The sequence below is a fragment of the Periplaneta americana genome, chromosome 17 (assembly GCF_040183065.1).
Source record: "Periplaneta americana isolate PAMFEO1 chromosome 17, P.americana_PAMFEO1_priV1, whole genome shotgun sequence".
NCBI lineage: Eukaryota > Metazoa > Arthropoda > Insecta > Blattodea > Blattidae > Periplaneta > Periplaneta americana.
In genome coordinates this window covers 9,727,179-9,752,593 of record NC_091133.1, presented here as the reverse complement: position 1 = coordinate 9,752,593, position 25,415 = coordinate 9,727,179, and the positions used below count along the sequence as shown (strand labels likewise).

The 25,415-nt window shown below is 35.4% G+C and overlaps 1 protein-coding gene and 1 long non-coding RNA gene across 3 annotated transcripts in view; both read right to left on the bottom strand.

Annotated features, from left to right (window-relative positions):
* The window catches only part of LOC138693264 (zinc finger protein 492-like), a 71,473-nt gene that overhangs the window by 17,151 nt on the left and 28,907 nt on the right, over positions 1-25,415 (bottom strand). Inside the window, exons 1-4 of one of the 2 annotated variants that reach the window (XM_069817105.1) lie at positions 15,892-16,027; positions 11,170-11,261; positions 5,718-5,855; positions 3,126-3,263 (exon numbers count right to left, since the gene is read on the bottom strand). In XM_069817105.1, coding sequence (XP_069673206.1) covers positions 3,126-3,263; positions 5,718-5,855; positions 11,170-11,256 — 363 coding nt within the window. In that variant the 5' untranslated portion in view covers positions 11,257-11,261; positions 15,892-16,027. Of the gene's footprint in view, positions 1-3,125; positions 3,264-5,717; positions 5,856-11,169; positions 11,262-15,891; positions 16,028-25,415 lie in introns of those variants that run through there. The other variant, XM_069817107.1, reaches the window with a different exon arrangement.
* On the bottom strand, positions 17,865-19,173 carry LOC138693482 (uncharacterized). Its single transcript, XR_011330331.1, has 2 exons — positions 18,855-19,173; positions 17,865-18,251 (listed from the first exon to the last, which is right to left on the bottom strand). It is a non-coding gene; the product is annotated as an uncharacterized lncRNA (long non-coding RNA).

Genomic DNA, 25,415 nt, shown 5'->3' with positions numbered 1-25,415 from the left:
ACTGTAGGAAATACTGATGCTGTGAATGAATAATTTTGCTCTATCGACAAATTGGACTAAAACTTGTAAGAGGGACATTCATGTGTCTTTGACAACTTACATCATAATTTACAAATGAGAAAATCTTCCCAATGTACTGTATATGTAAATACCAAACCCCCGAAAAGAAAAAACGACTCAGCGTAACAATTTCCAAGTTATATTCCGCCATTCTGAAGAGGTTTTTTTCTAACCTTTTGGACATATTGTAACTATGGACGGAAATTGAATCCATCATTACAACTGAAAATCAAAACAACAATCAAACGAATACAAACACTGAATAATTTCAAGGGAAAAATTGTTTTGGGTCCAGGTATCAAACCCGGGATCTTTGGCCAAACACACCAATGCTTTCCCGACTGGGCTACCCATGAACTCTACCTGACACCGACTCAATTTTTCCCTTTATCTCCACATACATCAAAGTGGGCTGACAAACTGTCAAGCATCCAACAGTGAGTGCACACAAATTGTGTGACTTAAATTGTGCTTTCCTGTTAATGAACAGTGACGTATATTATGCAAATATAGCTTCGAGGTATAGACCCGGGTATCGAACTGGGGACCTTTGGTTAAACGCAAACCAATGCTCTGTTTGTGTTTGTGTGCATCCACTCTTGGATGCTTGACAGTTTGTCAGCCCACTTCGAGGTTGTGGCGATAAAGGGAAAAATTGAGTCGGTTTTGGATAGAGTACCTGGGCAGCTAAGTTGGGAGAGCATTGATGCGTTTAGCCAGAGGTCCCGGGTTCGATACCCGGCCCCGGAACAATTTTTCCCTTGAAATAATTCAAATCAGCTCCATATGGGGTTATACCAGAAAGATAAATTTGCATAAACACTCTGGTTCTCTGTGCCAAAGAATTTTCAGTTTCAGAAACAGCATGAAAACTATGATCTTTTGACAAAGACAGAATATTATAACAAATTACTTAGAACAAGAAAAATCTATTACTGAAATATATTATTATTTAGTATTAACTAAGGAAGTCAGAGAACCGTTGTAATAAATTTTCCAAAACAGAAGTGCCCTACTTGGAAGTCAATGCCCCTGCTCAAAAGTCCTTGCCTGTGTTCAAGAAAATTGGTGGAGCTGGCTTTGAATTGATTGACAGTACCCGATATTCATCAGATTTCGGAAAAGTAAGAAAAAGGCACTGAAAAGGAAGAAGCTCTCATCAAAAGAAGTAGTGATAGGTTGAATGGAACATTGACTTGCAGACCAAGACACATAATTTATCTTTTTAAAGGCTCAGAATTCCTTGATAACCGATGTTCTAAGAGTACATCGTTTATGCAGAGTAAGTAAAAATTTGCTATCTGAGGCAGTATACTTCTCATGTTAGAGTAAGAACTATCAGTACCTCCTCATATATTGGATGTAAATAACTGTATATAAAGTAAGTAGTGGAAAATGGTAAGTTGTGAATTGATCAAATTCTTACGGTAAAATTCGTAATGGAAAATTTTTCGTAGGGAAGTTTGGAACTATTTCAGATATTTCTGGATTTATAGTAAGCGTAAAAGTACCGGTAAATTAAACAAAAGGTTAGTAAAACCATAAAATAATCTGAAAATCCAGGGAATATAACTTGCTTAGTGTAAACAATTGAAGAATTTATCTCATGTATGAATATTCGGGCGGATTCTCCTACTTTCTATTACATTGTTACTTCGCTTAAGATCTTTTAACATTTTACTATTGCAGAGTCTGGTTTGATATTACTGTTTCCAATACAGTCTGTTAGTTTATTGGAGGAGTTCGGACTTGATGATCCGATTAAATGGTCCTCCCCATGTAACAGTCAGTGCGAGGTTGCTACTGCAGAGTGGAGGAGAATGGCAACAGAACTCTGAATATGTCTTTGTGAAATGTGACGTTCACAGGTATTTACTAACAATTGGTCCCAAGAAATAGACATCAAATATGTGGACTTCAGCTATCAAATGAATTTAAAAATAAATTAGTGGCTTGTGCAGCAAATACTGCAAACTAAGTCCATAAGAAGTTCAAATAAAAATTATCCAGGGTGTAGCTGCTGCATGTTTCGTGAACTACTCTGAAATGTAGAGGACAGAATCACTTTTTCCCACTAAGAGATCTTGCTGAGGTGATCAAGAGATTACAAAATCTTGTAGGCCTCTTATTTTATCAGTAAGTAATACCTTTTGGTCTTTTCTTAGGAATTGTAATTTTTGCGCTTCCTCCAGACAATACTGATCTACCAAATACTGCTGGATTAATTTGTGTAACAATGAATGTTATCCCGTATATTTTCTGTAATATAGGCTGTTGTGAGGAATCAATTGCTGAGATGCGGAAAATGAGGCAAATGACATGTCAGTGTTGTAGAATCTTATATGCGCCCTAAATAAAATTGTCCATCGTAAATCGTTAGCAGTTTCAGTGTTTCATTTGTTGCTGGTTGCGGGAAATAAACTTACTCATCAAGGTAGCAAGAAGTGAAATGGCGTGCTATTTTTCCTACAACAAAATATGCTTTGCAGCGATCACAAATCTAATCGATTAAACCAAAGAAATATGAAATTAATTTTGATGCAGTTTAAAGACGCAGCTAAAATAGGAAGCATAACTCAATTACTACCAAAGAAAATGAGAGAATCAGACATATAAATATCTATATCACACTGCCATTAAATATAAGAAAAAGACCCACACTACTTGATTAATAACTATAAAAGTATTTCATTTTTAATAACAATATTGTTACCTTATGTAAGTTTTATAGTTTTCAGTAACATATATATATATATATATATATATATATATATATATATATATATATATCTATATAGCTGTTACACAGTAAATTATAGAACTGAAGATCTAATATAAAATATTCTTTCTCTGCGTCTACTTACTTAAAACCCCGAAAGGTTTCACTTTCGTATCATCAGTATACCATTATGTGTTGCATTTTAACTATAATAATATTTCATTTTTAATGGTGATAATGTCATCAAACATTCTTACGTTTTATAGTTCTTAATATCCACCCAGTAGCACCCAGTAAATAACGTAGTGGGAACTACCGACAAACACATTTCGTAAACTGCACTCACCTCAACTTCACATTTCATGATGGGTCTGTCAATTGGCACAGGAGATTTCTCAAACGTTATCTCTGATTTGAGATTATAGCTGTGGTCCTTATATTCCGTCTTTATTTCCATCTCGTGCAGATCTAATACATTTCCTTCCTGCAACACACAAATAATTATAATTATGGAATATATTGTATGTAGTTTTTCTATAAAACCTGTCATTATTTTTGATGTCTATTCCCTGTATTATTAAATCCTGATGTCAATGAATGCATGTATAAAAACACTTCGGAGTCAGTAGTGACATATTTTTATGAAAACCCTTGTCTACTTAGCTCAGTTGGTAGAGCAGCTGGCTACGGACTGGAAGGTCCGGGGTTCGATCCCAGGTGGTGACAGGATTTTTTCTCGTTGCCAAACTTTCAGAACGGTCCCAAGATTCACTCAGCCTCCTATAAAATTGAGTACTGGGTCTTTCCCGGGGGTAAAAGGCGGTCAGAGCATGGTGCCGACCACAACACCTCATTCTAGTGCCGAGGTCATGGAAAGCATGGGGCTCTACCTCCATGCCTCCCCAAGTGCCTTCATGGCATGTTACGGGGATACCTTTACCTTTACCTTTACCCTTGTCTACTTTGATTTTATTGATCGCAATTCTGTCCGTTGTTTTAGTGAAAGAGTTGGACGTGAAGACATATGATTAATCCTTCGTCCCCAAGTAACAGTCAGTGTGAGGATGCTACTGCAGAATGGAAGACTGAAAAGAATCTGTCAAGTAGTCCTTGTGATTTGACTTAATGCATAATTACAAACAATTGGACCCCAAGAAATAGATATCAAATATGTGAAGTTCGGCTAATAAACTAATTTGAAAAAAAATAAAATAAAATAGCCACTATTAAGGCCCGGTTTTATAAATACGATTAATCTAAAGATTATGTTAAATCTAAGTTAAACCTAACCATGAGTTTAACTCAACGTGCCGTATTACAGAGTCTCATTTAAGTTAAACTGTAGTGGAATACGATTGGTATTATTGCTAGGAAAGAAAAGAAGAACATCGCAACTGTTTAATTATATTATACATTTAAAATAGCTGACGCTCGTGGAGAATCTTCATTAAGAAACATCTTTGTTCTTCGATAACAGAGAGAGTATCATAAAAAAAACCTAGAGAGGACGAATACCGCGTACTTCAGAATGCTTGTCAGACCGAACCTCGAATAGTTTAAGACTGGCTACCAACGTTATACTCTCAAACACAATGCAACCAAACTAAACCTTGCATGACCATCCACGACGTAACTCCATACAGAATCAACTGAGTAATGAAGTAATAATATTAGTGTGCGTATTTTATGTGTTGTCTAGACTATTTACGAAAAATAATTCAGTAAAACAATACAATTATTATTACGAGTCTAGTAAAATTAGGTAATATCTACTACCAGAGGAAAAATAGCACAGTGCAACTAGTAACTGATGCAGAGATTGAACACACTGTTTTCAAAAATAGAAAAAGAAATCATTTATCTTTTCAAATAATCTTTAAATTGAAACCCTAAAACACATATTTTTGCACTTTCTCATTTTTCTGTTGCATGTTGTATCCGAGTTTCAATTTTTCGAAACAAGGTTAGGACTATAAGCCTAATTCTGAAGGTTAGAACTCTCTGTATCGAAAGCCTCAATCTGTTTTAAAATTTACGTTCATTTATATTTCAAAGTAGTGCACTCTATTTCAAAATATTCTTGGCCACCGTGGTCGTTCAGTAATATTGATCACTCACATATCGCCACCCATAAGTTCTTGGCAAACATCTGCAATATCTGCGGGAACCGCCATCTTGCACTGTCGAGCCTTGAACTGCAGTTTAAACGGCAGAGAACTGCCGATCAAGTTAAACTCAAGTTAACTCAGGATTAACTCGTAGTTAAGGTTTATAATACGAAGCAGAACAAAAAACTTAAGTTTAAACTGAATGTAAGGTTTAAACGGTGTTTATAATACCGGCCCTAAGTGTATTTTCTAAACCAGGTGCAAACCACAAGTTTGTTCATCTTAACTGAAAGAGAGACCCCATTCCATACTGCATTGTCAATTAAATTAAAAGCAGAGAAAGTAAAAGCTATCAGCAGGGATGAAATGATCAAAATGTATAGAATTTCATGAAGGTTGGATTTCTAGGTTGGAGTTTCTATGAGAAAATTGGGCTGGAAAAGATTCAAGAAAGATAAAGGATGAAGAAATGGACAGCATGAAAGCAAAAATCGTATCTCCTGGTCACCTGAATCTAGCAGGTACAAAAAAAAAATGTTATGTTTTATTTAACGACGCTCGCAACTGCAGAGGTTATATCAACGTCGCCGGATGTGCCAGAATTTTGTCCCGCAAGAGTTCTTTTACTTGCCAGTAAATCTACTGACATGAGACTGTCGCACTTAAGCACACTTAAATGCCATCGACCTTGCCCGGGATCGAACCCGCAACCTTGGGCATAGAGGGCCAGAGCTATACCAACTTGCCAACCAGGTGGACTAGCAGGTACATCAGTCAATACCTAACAGAGGGAGAACTACCGACCAACTCACTTCATAAATTGCACTCACCTCAACTTCACTTTTCACGATGGGAAAGTCAATTGGCACAGGAGTTTCAACAAATGTCACAGCGGTTTGTACATTATTGCTGTGGTCCATACATTCTGTCTTGATTCCAGTCACTTGGAGTTCCAAAACATTTCCTTCCTGCATCACACAAAACATAATAATGATTAAATATAACATATGTAGTTGTTCGCGAAAAACCAGTGACTAGTCTTAATGTCTCTCCATTCTATTATTCAATTTTGATGTCAACGAATCACTGTGTGCAAACTCCACAGTAGTGACATAATTTGTACGAAAAGCCTCGTAATGCACCATGTAAACGAACAGCTGTATAATATGATAATGTTTTGCTCAAGTACGTACATATTTCCTTCTGTATTTCCTCATACAAATATATTTCATTTCTGAGTGACTGTTATTACAGGAAATTAATGCCAGAGAATGTGAAAAAAATTCAAAATGATTTACTGCATTAAATGTTTCTTCTGAGAGTATTAATTGGCGGAAAATACAAATGTTGATTCGAACAGCAATTGCGACAGGAAAATCAAAAACTTCCTAAATCCAATAAAACAAATTTTACAGAAGAGAGAAAAAACATATTATTTCTCTTACTAACTTTAAATATTATAGATATATCTATTAATATTGAGTAAAATTACATTCTTTATCAATTAAATACTTCAAAACCTAAATTTTTACAGTATCTTACGCTACAATTTGAAATAAACACTGCTGGAGTTAGTGGTTTTCTGACTTCCACAGTGCATGAATTAAGAAAAGTGAATAAATATGAGCCATGTGAAGAAAAAAGATAAGTATATCATAATTTCCTTATGAAACATTGGAATATACGAGAAAATGGAAGTTTATTATTAAGATGAACATTGCTACATTTTTTTTAAATTTCAAATATATGAGACAGAAAATCACAAATTACCATAAAGCACATCAATATACACAAATAAAACCACAAAAAATATTAAAATGTTAACACAGTCTCATTCATGTTACATATTCTGTTTTTTCTTTCACTCTCATGTTCTTCCTGTGCATATAGATTCTAGATTATTACTGTCCGCAAACAGAGTTTGGTAATTCATCCCACTTTCCTCAGAAATAAACTGCATTAAATTTTGCAAGTCCTGTTGCTTTCTTCTTTCAATGGTAATGCTGAATTGTATTTTAGTTGACTGGGGAATGATGCATCTGTATTGGGTTTCTGGAAGTTAATCGACTCGACATTGTGCCTTTAATAGTCATAATTACATGGATTTCATATACTTTTGTGGCATTCTGAATACCGTATCGTATCACTTTACTCAGCTGGTTGAGCAACAGTGTTGCCACCTACCGGGAAATTAAGCTTGGAACGCAAAAACTCTATTATTCCATGGAGTAAGTGAAGTTCTGACTTCCACGAGTTTTATTATTTTTTTTAGTAGGTTATTTTACGACGCTTTATCAACATATCAGGTTATTTAGCATCTGAATGAGATGAAGGTGATAATGCCGGTGAAATGAGTCCGGGGTCCAGCACCGAAAGTTACCCAGCATTTGCTCATATTGGGTTGAGGGAAAACCCCGGAAAAAACCTCAACCAGGTAACATGCCCCGACTGGGAATCGAACCCGGGCCATCTGGTTTCGCGACCAGAAGCGCTGACCATTACTCCACAGATGTGGACTCCACGAGTTTTAAAATAGCCCTCAGAATGCAGATGAATGTCGGAATTAGTGTATTCTTGCCTTCGACTCATGCGGGACAAACTAAAAAGCATCATCCAGCCCATAACTGTCCCCGATTAAAATACACGGCACCGAAATTCCGTTCAGTGAATCAGTAAAGAATCTAGGTATTTATATGGATAAAAGTTTAAACTGGAACGAACATTCAAGTTGCAGAAACCTGCAAAAAGGTATTTTCATTAATCCACTCGTTTAGACGATTGAAGAATTTTCTACCCTTTTCCGTGAAAAAAATGTTAGTGCAAACACTCGTGATGCCCCACTTCGATTACTGTGATATTCTGTTTACTGACCTAAGCGTTACTTCGGCGCAGAGACTACGTGTTCATAATATGCGCGTCCGTTTCGTCTGCAATATTCGCCGGGCTGATCACGTAACACCATCCCTCGAAATGTTGTCCTGGCTCCGTCTAGAAGATCGTAGGAAAATCCACTGTCTTTCCCTTCTCTTTCACATATTGCATTTCTCCACTCCTGTCTATCTTGCGTCTCGTTTTCAAAATTTATCCACCCATCATAACCTAGACACACGATCACAACACTCCTCAATATTATCCATTCCCTCCCACTGAACATCCTCATATTCATCTTCTTTCACTGTGGCTGTTCCTCGACTTTGGAATTCCCTACCGAGTAACGTCAGGGATTGTCAGACATCAAATCAATTTAAGAATAGGCTAACGAGATATTTTTCTAACAATTATTGTCAACAATAATAGCTGTTTCAGGTTTCTCAATGTTTAATAGTTATATATGTCACAGATAAATATCTAAATTATCTCATTATTATTATTATTACTATTATTATTATTATCATTATTATTATAACTATTTCTTACCAGTGTTTATTATTGTCATACTAACATTAGTTATCCAATTTTCATTATTTACTTTCACGTTGTTTTATGATCTAGATATTAATGTAATAACTATGTAAGCAAATGTATTTAATTAGAATTAGAGTCTGGCTGGGCGGAAGAGAAGGCCTACTGGCCTTAGCTCTGCCAGATTAAATAAATAAATTATTATTATTATTATTATTATTATAACTCAATTTTGTCAAAAAATTGGAGTTAGTGGGTTTTTGAGCTCCCTGTCTCAATTATGTATGACCTCTGACTTCTCTCATTATATTACTACAGCGAGACAAGTTCGAATGGAGAGGCTATTTAATTTGTAACTCAAAGTTATGGCCAAGGTAAGAAATATCACTGTGCCAGGTTTTAAGCAGCAATAGCCGACATCTTCATCGAAGTACAAATTTGCCATGAAAGTTAAACCACTGTATGATACAGCAGTCCACCTAGCATTTAGATGATTTTGAGTAACTACAACAGGTGGCGAAATCTGGTTCCATGAACCAGCTATAGTGGCAGGGGGGAACATCATGAAACCATAAGGTACCCTTGTACTGGCTGTACGATAGTGCACCATCACTGAGGTATGCGGACGTGAGACCAGCAGTCAGTTGATCGGCCTTCTCCCCGAGTGTCGCGCCCAGAGTCATTCTAGGCTGCTTTTTCCGCCACACGATAAACTATATTGTTATAAACAACACATTTAGAAAATACTGAGTGAACAGTATAGAGCACAACAGGTTTCACGGCTCTTAGCCGGCTGGCTGGCCAGCTATGCGCGTGGAGGTGGGGGACTCAAGGCTTCATTGTGAGTTGAACTCTTGCAAATGTGGCACATGTTTGTTAGGTGACGCAATACAGTGCATATTAAGTGAAATGGCTCAATTCGGGTACTGGTATTCTGTTCCCAAAAAAGTATTCATTTATGATTCATACATCTATACAGAATCTGTGAGTGCCGTAAGGAGATTATTTCAAGAGAGATTTCCTGATGTTCAAGTTCCAGGTCGAACTACGATTCACAAATTAGTAAATAAATAATGTACAGTACTCACAGAAGAAACTCTAGATAATACTGAACACGCTCTGGGAAGGTCTCCTGAAAATGACTTCGACATGTTTCTCAGCAAATGGAAATTTCCTATGGTTCTGTTCGAACAGCTACAAAGTTACTGAAGTTAAAGCCCTATAAATTGACGGTAGTGCAAGAATTTAAATAGGGTGATCCTGCATTACAGATGCGATTTTGTGAATGGGTTTTGAATGAGGTACATGACAGATAAATGGACCCTTATCTAATTTTCTTTTCGGATGAATTGTGGTTCCACCTAAGTGGGTATATTAATACACACAACAATCGTTATTGGAGTGCTGAAAAACCTAATCACCTTCACCAGGAACCCCTGCATGATTAAAAAATAGGAGTATGGTGCACTATTAGTGGTGAGAAAATAATAGGGCCAATTTTTTTTCGGAAACAATTAATAGTGAGAGGTACGTGCAAAAGATTTTGCAGCCTTTTTTGGCGAATTAACTGATAGGCAAAGAAGTGTCGCGACATTCCAGTAGGACTCTGCGACGACACATACAGCCAACTTCTCCATACCTGCAATTCATGAAGTGTTTGAAGATAGAGTTATCACTAATATTGGCCCCCTCGTTCCCCCGATTTAATCCCCTGCGATTTTTGTCATGGGGGGAAGTGAAAGAGAAAGTTTACAAAACAAATCCACACACTTTAAAGGAATATTCCTCAAGAAATTATTGTCACCCTCAGAGGGAACTGTAGAGTGTAATGGCCAATTTCCTAAACAGGTGCCAGAAATGCTTGAACAACGAAGGGAGGCAATTTCAACATCACCTGGCTTGGTAATGTGAGTACTTTTATTTTTAACTGTTTGTTGTTTGTTTGTTTGTTTCTTAGAAATAACTTACGCGACAAACTGTAGTGTATATTTACTGGCTTGATAGTGTGAGTACTTTTATTTTTAAGCGTTTGTTGTTTGTTTCTTTGTTAGAAATAACTTACGCGACAAACCGTAGTGTATATTTACTGGCTTGATAGTGTGAGTACTTTCATTTTTAAATGTTTGTTGTTTGTTTCTTTGTTAGAAATAACTTAAGCGACAAACCGTAGTGTATATTTACTGGCTTGATAGTGTGAGTACTTTTATTTTTAAGTGTTTGTTGTTTGTTTCTTTGTTAGAAATAACTTACGCGACAAACCGTAGTGTACATTTACTGGCTCGGTAATGTAAGTACTTTTATTTTTAAGTGTTTGTTGTTTGTTTCTTTGTTAGAAATAACTTACGCGACAAACCGTAGTGTATATTTACTGGCTCGGTATTGTAAGTACTTTTATTTTTAAGTGTTTATTGTTTGTTTCTTTGTTAGAAATAACTTACGCGACAAACCGTAGTGTATATTTACTGGCTCGGTATTGTAAGTACTTTTATTTTTAAGTGTTTGTTGTTTGTTTCTTTGTTAGAAATAACTTACGCGACAAACCGTAGTGTACATTTACTGGCTCGGTAATGTAAGTACTTTTATTTTTAAGTGTTTGTTGTTTGTTTCTTTGTTAGAAATAACTTACGCGACAAACCGTAGTGTATATTTACTGGCTCGGTATTGTAAGTACTTTTATTTTTAAGTGTTTGTTGTTTGTTTCTTTGTTAGAAATAACTTACGCGACAAACCGTAGTGTATATTTACTACGGACTTCCTCTGACCCACCTCCACATGCATAGCAAGCTGGCCAGCCAGCCGGCTAAGAGCCGTGAAACCTGTTCTGCTCTATACTGTTGACCCAGTAAATAGCAATTAGTAATGACTCTCAATACAGGCTACCTCAGAAAAAAGTTTCTCCTCCTCTGAGTTATTACTTCTTTCTATTGCCAAAGGGTCGATCTCTCGTTCCATCTTGATCACGTCCATCACGACTGAAAAAGACAATAGTAAGAAACTTACATTGACATGCAACATGTCAGCTATATTGATATACTTACTAGCATGTGAAATAATAATTCCAACAGACATAAACGAGCACAGTATTACAGTGTTACAGTATTAACCCTATAAACAAAGCCGAAGAATTGAAGACTGAAGTTGACAGAAAGATTTTTAACCGCAAAGATACCTTACACTGCAATAGCAATTCAATGATAATGCAAAACAATAGCATAGTACAGCATAAAAGTTTCAAATGTAAATTTTGTCTTCCTGTTGTGCAATATTTTTACACGAGTGTAACGAAAGAAATAAATTTCTCCAATATGAGTAAATGTACACCTCAAAGGAGAGATGGATTAGAATTCATGTGGAAAGTACGTGGATGCTCTTTATTCCAACCGTTGCTTACGAGATTATATACAAGATGGCACATAGCACGATCAAAAGTGGGTCTCTGTGTGTCATGAGAAATTCTGTCGCTAGGTTCGCCTCACAGTTCTATTAAATTATGAATAGTTCCAATACTAAGCATTGTGTATCGTGAAAATTCTTTGATTAATTTTCCATTACTGATCGAGTACGAAGATTATAAACATGACAACCTTATTTGAGATTTATTGATGACTTGTTAAATATCAGTAACTTACGCAGATTTTCTGCGTCATTTAATGGAATTTATAATTTTGTTCAATTAAAAATTTTGCTTTCAAACTACATTGTTCATCTGGTTCATTTACTTTGGGAAGTTGATTGTTTTCAGTTCCGTGTTTTTCCTTCATATTTTGTTCCCTCTAATTTGTTATAATTGCTGAAAGTGAACTTACCCGTGTCTTCTACTTGCAGACATTATTATTATTATTATTATTATTATTATTATTATTACTATTGTTGTTGTTATCATCATCATCATTAAACTAGTCTAGTTCTTAGTTTGTCTTGTTATTCGAGGAAAAGAGTATGATTAAAAATCATTTATAATGGCGAAATATTTCACGACAATGGTTAATTATTACTGCTGAATATTGACACATATACGATTTGCATTATTTAGGACACAACATACGCACCAAAACGATTTTAATGTTGCGCGTGCCGAGTTTAGTGTAACGTACTCCCCTCATCCTCAAAGTCAAATCTAATATTATTACGACATTACGTGTAATAAATAAATAATAATTACTACAATTATTCGTTGAGATAAAGTACAAATATCACTGAATGGTGTACCGAAGATTTTACTTCATGTTTTCATTAAATTTACATGTCATGAGTGACGACAGAAAACAGCTAAGGGAAGCGAGATGCAGACATTACTGAAAAAGAAATGGGGATCGGGGAGAGCAGATGCGCATGTACCTAGGGGCGGCAAAATTCTTAAAAAAAAAAAATCGCCCCTGAGATTCCTGAGATATTTGGGTATGTTTTGGGAAATCGTCAAATGCGGAAACTATTTCTAACCACATATATTGCAAACTAACTTCCTAATTAATTTAATTGTAATTCATTATTTAAAAACTGTTCACACACACTAAAATATCATAGCATTTGCTATTACTATCCACTACAGATTAATCAGCAGGCCTATCAGATAATTATTTCACCACTGCAAGGTGTGCAAGAAAAATCGCTCAATTGTACCAATCATGTATTGTGACTGCAGTTTGCATTAGTAAAAATCATAACATTCCAACGTCAATATATTTTTAAAAAAGAAAGGGAAAAGTTAGGCCCACTTACTAATGATTAAATTATGAAGTCAGGGAAATGGAAGATAATACAGTACCTTAATTCACTGGAACTTTATAATAAAATAATAATAATAATAATAATAATAATAATAATAATAATAATAAATACGTGAAAAGCGTGGACTACAGTGTTCATGTAAAATGTTTTAAGTTTCTTTGGTTATTTCCGAAAAGGTACGGTGTAGGCTATGAACTGAACAACAGGAAGGTATTACTTTAGTTTATAATATGTTACATCTTTTAATATCAATAATAACAGCAATTCATTTTAATATAATTGAGAAGTAGAAGTTTTGAAATTACGTCTATTGACCATAAAATATTGTACGAAGCATTTAATAAGCAACGGCGAGTCCTTTAAATGTCCCAAATGTAAAATTACAATGAATATCTAGAACCGAACAGCGCTCCGAGCGATGAAATTGGCATTCCGCGGGAACCCCTTTAGACCCGTATTTCAAGCGCTGCGCCACCTTGTATAGCCTCGTGAGCAACGATTCCAACTGTTCTATCACAGTCTAGTATATAGACCGTTGCTTACGAGATTATACAAGCTGGCGCATAGAGCTTGAAAAACTAGTCTGAAGTGGTTCCCTCGTAATGCCAATTCCGCCGCTCGGAGCGCTGTTCTGCCCTATATATTCATAGCAGAACACTTAAAAGACATTGACATTTGGGACATTTAAAGGACTCATCATTGCTTATTAAATGCTTCGTACAATATTTTATGGACAATAGACGTAATTTCCAAACTTCTACTCCTCAATTATATTACAATAAAAGGCTGTCATTCTTGATATTAAAACATATTACATATAAACTGAGGGACTGTCTGCTCTGTACTTCAGTTCATACACCTAACATTTCCGGAAATAAATTAACTTGACATCTTACATATACGCACTATAGCCTACCCTTTTCACCTAATATTATTAATATTGTTATTAAATAAGATATTGCAACTAATTAAGGTACTGCATTATCTTTAATTTCCTTGAATTCATAATTACGCATTTGCAAGAAGGCCTAACTTTTCCCTGTCTTTTTAAAAAAAATACGGACGTCACAATAACTGAGAAGTATAATTATTGCGCGATTTTTTCTTGCAGTGGTGAAAACATTTCTATAGGCCTACTGATTAATCTATTGAGCATAGTAATAGTAAACGCTGTAGTATTTTAGTGCGTGTACGCCTACTTAGCTCTTGTAAAACGAAATTTTCACTTTCACTTTCAACGGAACACTCACTTATATTCAGTTCTTGTATCTTGCAGTAAATTATCCATTTGTGATCATCTTTCCAATATAACCTCCCATTGAAACGACCACTTAAAATCATGAGCTAGAATTTATTATTTTAAAAACATTTCCACGTACATACTGTTATAATTGTTATGAACCACAATACAAAAGACAACACTGTGAAATTGGATTAATTTACCAAGATCAACATCAATACCGGTAGTATAAAATCACATATAGGCCTAGGCTATATTATTTCATTACTGTATGGTATTAATTAGAAGAATTAATTTTGAAGAATTTACAAATATGCTGAAATAATTTATGACACCTCTTATAGAAATGTAAAAATATGTATGTACATTTTGAAACAATGGGTATAGCACCACTTGAAAATGTTGAGCATTTTAACAGTAACTTGTAAATTGTTCCATCACGTTGTCTATAGTGTTCATTTATTGTAGCACTTTTAGAACGAACGTGGTTCACATACATAAGAAGAAATGACGATGGAATGAGTCGAACACATACAGTTTTCTTTAATTTTTAGCAAATGATGAAGTTGAATATGTACTGTTACTTCATATCCTAACATAAGTAGAGTTGCCACCATAGATGTAACACCTGAAATGAATATAAAATAAATTAATGTATTGGTAATGATACAAGAATAAAAAGAAATTAGGCTAGACATAACCTCACAAAATTACAAACACATGCTAAAACAAAAAAAAAAAAAAACTTTACGTATCCGTATATAATAAAACTAGATATTCCAGATATAATTTGTTTCACACGATAACCATCTCAGCCTATTTCGGCAGCAGCCATTATTAGTTACAGTTTGAGGTGCATTACCTAATCTCATACTAACCTTGTTAAGTTCTCTAACCTAATTCACTGATAATTACGTAACAATACACAGGTCTAAAATACAGACAAATACACATTAATTACCTAATAAGTACAGCATGAAGATAATTCATTACTTTTGTCGGTATTTTCTAAAAGAGAAAGGGAAAACAGTAACAACATTATCTTCAATGTTTACATCACGTCGTTCACATTTTCATTAGGCCTATATCAGTAATGCTTGGTAAGTGAAACAATGCATGAAATTATTTTACATTTCGGGTCACATCATTCGAGAGTCGGAAAATGCAATTCGCCACTTTTAACATAGCATTGCTTGTTATATGGGAGAACTTTGACATTTACCTTAACCTATAAAGATACGACCTGTTGGTACAGAGTTCTTCACATAGCAAGACACAGACAATTTTCGAATATAACTTAGCAGAACAAACTTCAAATAACACTGTAATATGCTTGGCATATTTATAATATTCGTACTCAATCAGTAATGCACAATTAATCGAACTTTTTCACGATGCACAATGCTTTGTAATGGTACTATTCATCATTTCATAGGGCAGAGAGGCGAACCTAGCGGCAGAAATTGTCATGACTCACAGAGACCTACTCTCGACCGTGCTATGCGCCAGCTTGTATAATCCCGTAAGCAACGATATAGACTGTTTTTCTATCTTGGTTTGGGCCAAAGTCCGTTTGTGAAGAATGGAACATGTAATTTATGCTTATATAGAATACAATGTAAAAATATACTTACGTTTGTAGAAGAATATAATGGATAGATATACTTGTTTCGGGCGTCTGTCTCTAGCATTAGCCACGTCAAATATTAACACAAAGTAATAAGGAAAGGCTAATACTGCAATTTCCTTTCACTGCACGTTCAGGATTAATTGATCAAGGAAGCTTTGATACCAGTTTACGTAAGAAAAAAACGTGACAGAGGAGACTGCATACACCGTTGCTTACGAGATTACACAAGCTGGCGCATAGAGCTTGAAAAACGAGTCTGAAGTGGTTCCCTCGTAATGCCAATTCCGCCGCTCGGAGCGCTGTTCTGCCCTATATATTCATAGCAAAACACTTAAAAGACATTGACATTTGGGACATTTAAAGGACTCACCATTGCTTATTAAATGCTTCGTACAATATTTTATGGACAATAGACGTAATTTGCAAACTTCTACTCCTCAATTATATTACAATAAAAGGCTGTCATTCTTGATATTAAAACATATTACATATAAACTGAGGGACTGTCTGCTCTGTACTTCAGTTCATACACCAAACATTTCCGGAAATAAATTAACTTGACATCTTATATATACGCACTATAGCCTACCCTTTTCACCTAATATTATTAATATTGTTATTAAATAAGACATTGCAACTAATTAAGGTACTGCATTATCTTTAATTTCCTTGAATTCATAATTAAGCATTTGCAAGAAGGCGTAACTTTTCCCTCTCTTTTAAAAAAAATACGAACGTCACAATAATTGAGAAATATAATTATTACGCGATTTTTTCTTGCAGTGGTGAAAACATTTCTATAGGCCTATTGACTAATCTATTGAGCATAGTAATAGTAAACGCTGTAGTATTTTTTTCTGAAGCCAAGATTTTCGCAAGAACTGAAGTGCGACACATGTAAAGATGAGGAAATGTCCCTCTTTCTTTTGGGAAAACTTGTGAAGCCACTACTGGACAATATTGCCAAAGATATTTCCAGTAAATACGAAGTGACTAGGAAACTTAATCAGAAGCCCCTAAATAGAAAAGTGCTGAAAGTGCAATAAACTGGGCCATTTCTTAATTACATATAGAACACTGGAACTGACTATCTACAAGGACCCTCGTGTTATAAATATTATGATTATTTCAGATTGTGATACAGTTATAAGCGTACATTCCTAAAATTTAAAAGTAACAATGAGGATGCCCTATGTTATAGGAAAGTTTTAAACGTGTACATTTTTAACTTTTTTATTAATGATTTCCTGATCAAGATTTTCATTAACTATGTGCCAAACTTTTGAAGTGAAGAGTGCAGTAAGAAGGACATCTGATCAGTATTTTAATCATGTGCTGGTTACAGTACATTAGATGTCTTCTTGAATATACCTGATGAGGTATGTATATGAAGTTTGTATCGTCAGTATTCAAGTAGCCTACTTATGTAATTTTTATTATCTGTACAGAAAAAATTTAGCTTACGTGATAGTATGAAGTAATCTCTCACGAAATAACAAGGAAGAGAAAGGTGCTTAAATTTAAATATTGAAAACAGGATGATAAGAAGAAAATAATTTTTACTTCCTTTCAATTATTAATGAAACCTGGCCACTCACCATTCGCAGTTGATTTCTATGGTTACAGGTCTATTCTTCATATTCTGTAGCTTTCAAATAATTTCTAAAATAAATATTACGCCTACTTTGCTCTTGTAAAACGAAATTTTCACTTTCACTTTCAACGGAACACTCACTGATATTCAGTTCTTGTATCTTGCAGTAAATTATCCATTTGTGATCATCTTTCCAATATAACCTCCCATTGAAACGACCACTTAAAATCATGAGCTAGAATTTATTATTTTAAAAACATTTCCACGTACATACTGTTATAATTGTTATGAACCACAATACAAAAGACAACACTGTGAAATTGGATTAATTTACCAAGATCAACATCAATACCGGTAGTATAAAATCACATATAGGCCTAGGCTATATTATTTCATTACTTTATGGTCTTAATTAGAAGAATTAATTTTGAAGAATTTACAAATATGCTGAAATAATTTATGACACCTCTTATAGAAATGTAAAAATATGTATGTACATTTTGAAACAATGGGTATAGCACCACTTGAAAATGTTGAGCACTTTAACAGTAACTTGTAAATTGTTCCATCACGTTGTCTATAGTGTTCATTTAATGTAGCACTTTTAGAATGAACGTGGTTCACATACATAAGAAGAAATGACGATGGAATGAGTCGAAGACATACAGTTTTCTTTAATTTTTAGCAAATGATGAAGTTGAATATATACTGTCACTTCATATCCTAACATAAGTAGAGTTGCCACCATAGATGTAACACCTCCGTAACACCTGAAATGAATATAAAATAAATTAATGTATTGGTAATGATACAAGAATAAAAAGAAATTAGGCTAGACATAACCTCACAAAATTACAAACACATGCTAAAACAAAAAAAAAAAAAAAAAAAAAACTTTACGTATCCGTATATAATAAAACTAGATATTCTAGATATAATTTGATTCACACGATAACCACCTCAGCCTATTTCGCAGCAGCCATTAGTTACTGTACCAGTTTGAGGTGCATTACCTAATCTCATACTAACCTTGTTAAGTTCTCTTACCTAATTCACTGATAATTACGTAACAATACACAGGTCTAAAATACAGACAAATACACATTAATTACCTAATAAGTACAGCATGAAAATAATTCATTACTTTTGTCGGTATTTTCTAAAAGAGAAAGGGAAAACAGTAACAACATTATCTTCAATGCTTACATCACGTCGTTCACATTTTCATTAGGCCTATATCAGTAATGCTTGGTAAGTGAAACAATGCATGAAATTATTTTACATTTCGGGTCACATCATTCGAGAGTCGGAAAATGCAATTCGCCACTTTTAACATAGCATTGCTTGTTATATGAGAGAACTTTGACATTTACCTTAACCTATAAATATACGACCTGTTGGTACAGAGTTCTTCACATAGCAAAACACAGACAATTTTCGAATATAACTTAGCTGAACAAACTTCAAGTAACACTGTAATATGCTTGGCATATTTGTAATATTCGTACTCAATGAGTAATGCACAATTAATCGAACTATTTTCACGATGCACAATGCTTTGTAATGGTACTATTCATCATTTCATAGGGCAGAGAGGCGAACCTAGCGGCAGAAATTGTCATGACTCACAGAGACCTACTCTCGATCGTGCTATGCGCCAGCTTGTGTAATCACGTAAGCAACGGCATACACACACACTAGAGATGGGGTAAAACGTGATTTTTCACTCACCGGTGAAGCAGTGATAGTTCTTTTTCAATCACGGTGATTTAAAGTAGTGATCCAGTGATTTGAAGCGATTTTCAACTGCCTGTGATTACGACAAGCTGTCTTGCAACAGCTGATCACTGGTGCAGTGATCTAGTGAGTGGTGGCGATTCGGCGATTGGAAATTTGAGTGATTTCTCACTACGAAATGCCAGTACTCCAACTGTTTTTAATGAAATTGTTGGTGAATGTGATTATGATCGTGAAATGCGTTGGTGTCAAATTCAAAATAATGAAGGGATAAGAAATGGATACATTCAGTGGAGAGAAAAGACTTTTCGCGCTGGGTTGGCCCTGAATGTATAAATTAAGTTGTGTTAGCTGAGATGAAACTAGCGCTGAGGTGATTTTGGAAGCGAAAATCATTGAATTTATGAGGGAGTATGTTTGTGGACATACAGTTAATCGTATATGCAAGGAATAATAAAAGCTTCAACTAACCTAACCCATCATATATTAGTATATGGCTATGCAAGGTGTACAAGCGGATTACAAAGGGGAACTACCTCAGCACTAGTTTAGCGAAAGTGGTCTAGAAAGAAATGTTACAGTGAAATCAGACATATTAGTTGAAAATTTTTGCGGAATTTAAAAAATATTTAACTTAAATTAAATATGTAATTTTCATTTGGTAGGATTAAAATAAACTGGTAAGAGAGATTGAACAAAGTAGGCTTACTTTCTTATATTAACCTTAACGAACCTCGCCTCAGTCCTTTTTATTTTTTCCACATTCCACAGTATCGTTAAACTACTACAGTAAACTGCAAATAATATTAGTAATTCTCCAGAAAAGCTACACTCAATAAGGCTCAATTTTCTTTGACTTCACTGGCTTCTGTGAGATGTATATTGTGATGTACACGTGGTTTAGTTAGCTCCCATAAATACAACAGCTATCGTGTAGACCTATGTAGCAATACATTCAACATAAAAATCGTTTCATACTTACCTGTATATTCTAATGCACTGTTGTAGCCCTCCCTCCCACTGCTTACCAATATAACACTCGACAGGTCCAAGACGCAATACTAGGAAACTATTTCTCTAGTAATTATCCTGGACCGCTTGCAGGTTATGTTGCAAATAGTAAAGAGAGTGTAGTTCTTCTGGAGAACATACCATAAATTAACATGAAATCAATAATAATTACTACGGTTAAATCACTGTAACAATATTTATTTAAAAAATTTACTTACATAAATAATTACCAGAGATAGAAATTCATGCAATTACTTATCTGTATGTAAATGTCGTAAGTGAAATTTATTGAGTAGACATTTCAAGAATTTTTGTTTTGGATGAGTGAATTTTATTTCATTATATTGACATATTCGAGCAATGTTTTGCATACTATAATATCATAATATAAGCATATTTTAATTTGTTTTCCATACTATTTGTATATAAACGTTAAAAAATCTATCTATCTGTGGTACAGTTAATCTGGAGAATTATGGAGAAATTACTACAGTAACATTTATTTACAAAATGAACTTGGTGAAATCTCTACAATAACATATATTTACAAAATTAACTAAGGGAAATTACTACAATAATATTTCTTTTCACAAAATTAACTTTGTAAGTCAACAATTACCAAAGATTGGAAGTTAATGCAATTGCATAGGCTATATTTGTCATAATTATGAGAGTGAAATTTGAGTGGACATTTCAGAAATTTGTTTTGGATGAGGGAGTTTTATTTCAGAATATTGGCATATTTTAACATTAGTTTGCTTATATTAACGTAATGACAGCATACAATTAGCATATTTTAATATGTTTTGCATAGTATTAATACATATTAACTAATGAAAATCCAATAGAATTACGATCATGTGATATACAAATTAGCGTCCTTTATTTCACCAAATCAAAACTGTCGCCAGTGGCTAAATATTGGTTCTTTTGAATTCGCGGCCTTCGCGGGTATTGAAATTTCCCGCTAATGACGTCATTCAAGGTGAAGGGAAGTCTATTTTCTTGGCCACTAGGTGCCAGTAAAGGATTTTGCCAAGCAGTTCAAAACTTGTGCAACAGATGGAAGAAGACTGCAATGGAAGAGATTCAGCTATATCACAGTCTAATAGATATATAGATATATATATTAGACTGTGGCTATATCACAATCTGTTGCTATCAACGAGTTGTCTTCTCTTTCTAACTCGTTGGTTGCTATATTTTGAGAACAAGGAGAGAGTTTAATCACTGTATGTACAGTATACGTGACTGTAGTTTCATGTTGCAGTGAAATCACAGTTCGATCACTGTTTCACTGGTTAATGAACAGCTCACTCACTGGAATGAAAGTGATTTATTAATCACCGGTGAGAAATCGCTGCTAGTGATTTTTTTTCCATCTCTAACACACACACGTACATACATAATATTACTGTCAACTGTAAAAAGCCAACATTAGGACTCCTGCAAAAAAATTATTCATGTACTATTACTACAAATTTTGTAGAAGATATAGTATTTATAGCAAAACTAAAGGCGCAAAAAATAAAAACAGACAAAAATGAGTTTGAAATGTTAAATGAATGTAACACATCCGTAAGTCTTTTAAAAATGGCCACCAAAACATGGAATTGGAGAGGCATAAGTGCAAGGATGTTGTCTCAGAGCTTCCTTAAATGTCAGGGGTTCGCTGGGTTGCAGACCGTACAGTGCTTTTACGCCTTTACTGAGCTCTTATACGATCAAAGCCGGATTAAGGCTGTTTTATTTATGGGTCAGCAAATAAATCTAAAGTACATGTTTTAAATACTATCCATCACCTTGAGATACGACTTTGTACTGGGGCCTTCCGAACCAGTCGGATAGCGAGCCTGTATTGCGAAGTGGGAGAACCATCACTGTATCGGCGACGTAATGTCTTGTTGTGATCGTAATCTGTTAAGCTCAGCTCACAGTCCGAGCACAATTCTAACGACTCCTTTTACCATCTATCTCTTTATGGCCGATACAGTGAAAAACCGCGAAGATATCGCCCAGCAAATGTGCGGTTTCGTGAACTGCTCTCAGAGCTTTACATCCTCCTGCCAACAGTTCGCACACTGGAATATACGACCACTCCACTGTGGATTATGCGACGTCCCATATTTTATGTATGTCTGAGCCGAAGTTTTAAGTATTTTACATCAGCTTTTGTTTATAGAGATTGTTGTAGTGAACTTTTATCACAGTTTCCAAATTATTCATTAGTTTTAACGACGGATCCCGAGTAAATGATTGTGTTGGTTGTTCCATTGTTACAAATGGACAGATATATAAATATGAAATGAGTAGAAAGTCGTATCCCGTGATGATGGATAGTGTCTAAGAGACATAATTTCGATTTATAAGGTGACACACAGATAAAACAGCCATAATCCAGCTTTGCCCGGATAAGAGAACGATAAAGACGTAAAAGCACTATGTGGTCTGCAACCCAGTGAACCCCTGATAAAAGGAGTAAAATATTTAAGGATTTTTCGCAACGCCTAATCAAATCACGAGTATGCTCCTCCCACGTTAATTTATAATCAAAGATAAGGACCAAAAGACTTGCAATGTCTGTATATTGCAAGTCCACTCCATTAAGATGCAGTTGAGAATGTGGATGCAGTCCACGATGGTTAAAGAAGTGCACACACTGGGTTTTTAGAGTGGAGAATTTAAAGCCATTGCGAACAGCCCATTCTGATAGCACGTTGATGAGCAGTTGCAACTGTCGACAGATGGATGGAAGACATCGGCAGCTGTAATATAAACTGAAGTCATCAACGTACAATAGAGAAGACACTCGATCACCCACACAGTGGGCAATTGCATTGTTAGCAATGTAGAAAAGAAGAACGCTTAATACAGACCCTTAATGCGTAATGCCGTTTTCTTGGAGATGATCATTAGAAAGTGTGGTGCCTACTCGAACTCAAACGAGCATACGCTGGGTAACTTTCGGTGTTTGACCCCGGACTCATTTCACCGGCATTATCACCTTCATATCATTCAGACGCTAAATAACCTGAGATGTTGATACAGCGTCGTAAAATATCCCAATAAAATAAAAAAATAAGTCGAACTCTGAAATACGGCTCTGCCATGAACTTCGCAATAAACGTTGGTACACAGTCACAAAGTCCCCAATCATGCAGAGTTTGCAAAATGCCATACGGTCATGTGGTATCATAAGTCTTTTCTAGATCAAAGAAGACCGCCACAAGATGCTCCTTCGAGAGGAAAGCATCTCTAATGGCGGTCTGAAGCCCAATAAGATGGTCTGCGGCGGATCTGTGCTTACGAAAACCACATTGGATATTAGATAATCGGTTTCCCGATTCAAGTACTCACATCAGGCGTTTGCTTCTCATTCCTTCCATTACCTTACATACACAGCTGGTGAGAGAAATTGGTGTGTAGCTTCTAGACAATGAAGGCTCCTTTCCCGGTTTCTGGACAGGGATTACAATGGCGGAACGCCAAGAAGATGGAAATACACCCTTAGTCCAGATTCTGTTGTATATTGACATAAGAAATGATTTTCCAGCTGGCGGAAGATCGCGAAACATGCGGTTATGTATGTTATCTTGGCCAGGAGAGGTGTCAGGGGATGTGTCTAATGCAGCCTCCTGCCCATTGCATGTGAACGATGCATTTTAGTCTTCAGTGTTATCAGAGTTAAAATTTAGGTTCCGTTTTTCTGCAGCGTCCATGATTTTTAGAAATTCCGGGACATAATTATTTGAGCTGCTTATCTATGCAAATGTGCTAGCAGATGTTTCAGCAATTTCTTTTGGACTGGTAGGCATTACGCCATTGTTCGTAACGCCCGGAATTACAGAACTACGTTTCCCTATTATTCGACGGAATTTGTCACATACGATGTTAGCAGGGACGTTCTTTTTCAATGAATTGACGTAGTTTGTCCAGGACGTCTTCTTAGCATCGCGCACAGTGCGACGAGCTTTGACTCGAAGACGTTTAAACTGGACAAAATTTCCTGGGGGCCGGATGGCGCTCTAATTGGCATAAGGCATGTTTGCGGGCTCGGAAGTCGGATTGCATCTCTGCAGGCATCCGTCCACCAAGGGACAGGGAAGCGTTTTGGCCTGCAGGACGACAGGGGAATAGATAATTCCGCACACTTAATAACCACATTTGAAAAGTTCTCTACTATGGGATCCATACTTTCAAGTTCGTTATCATAGAGTGATATGGACTCCGAAAATCCGACCCAGTCCGCCGTTTTAATAATTCAGTTTGCAGAGCGAGATTCCGCAGGACGTAGAGCAGACATATGCATTCCGATGGGGTAGTGGTAAGTACAATGTAGCACTTGAATCACAAACCATTCGAAATGCATGGACAAAACTGGGCTGCAAATGGAGACATCTATTATGGAGTATGTACCGTAAGCAAAGCATAGGTGTGTTGGTTCCGCTGAATTCAGTGAAATTAGATTTAAACGGGTACATACTTCGGCTATTTTATTTCCTCTGCTATCGTCGGAATTTGAGCCCCAAGATTGGTGGGATGCATTGAAATCACCCATTTACAGATATGGAGCAGGTACCTACAACAGGATATGTTCAATTTCATTCACTGTAAAAGGAGTTTCTGGGGGCTTATAGAGACAGCCTATTGAAAGATGAATGCTAAGTAAAGTTGTTATAGCGTCTATGCATTGATGTGGAGTGCTAATTAATCAACTATAACGAATAGAAATCTGTAGCCACATTTGTGATTTTTTTTAATTTCTATAAAAAAAATTTAGATTTTTTTTCAGAGTTCTTCTAGCACTTAGAAATTGAGTTTCAGAGAAAATAATATTTTTTCCTTACTATTTACACTTCCACTAACATTATAAAAACCCCAGGTATTTGAAATTTTAAATAATAATTAATGTAAAAAATTAAATAGTAATGGAAGATATAATCTTTGGGGCCCTTGTGGCAACTGAAGATATGACTCCATTAAAAAATAAATTTAGCAGGTAAATATTCTCATAATGCATCAACTCTTGCACGCCCAAGCTTTTTGTTATAAGTAAAACAAATTTATACATCTTAATTACATAACTTTTAACACTGGAATGTCTTATTATATGTCTTTCTCGTGTGAAATTCTATCGTATCTGGTTGTTGCTGGTATTGGTCCAGTTCTGAAGAAGACCCATAACA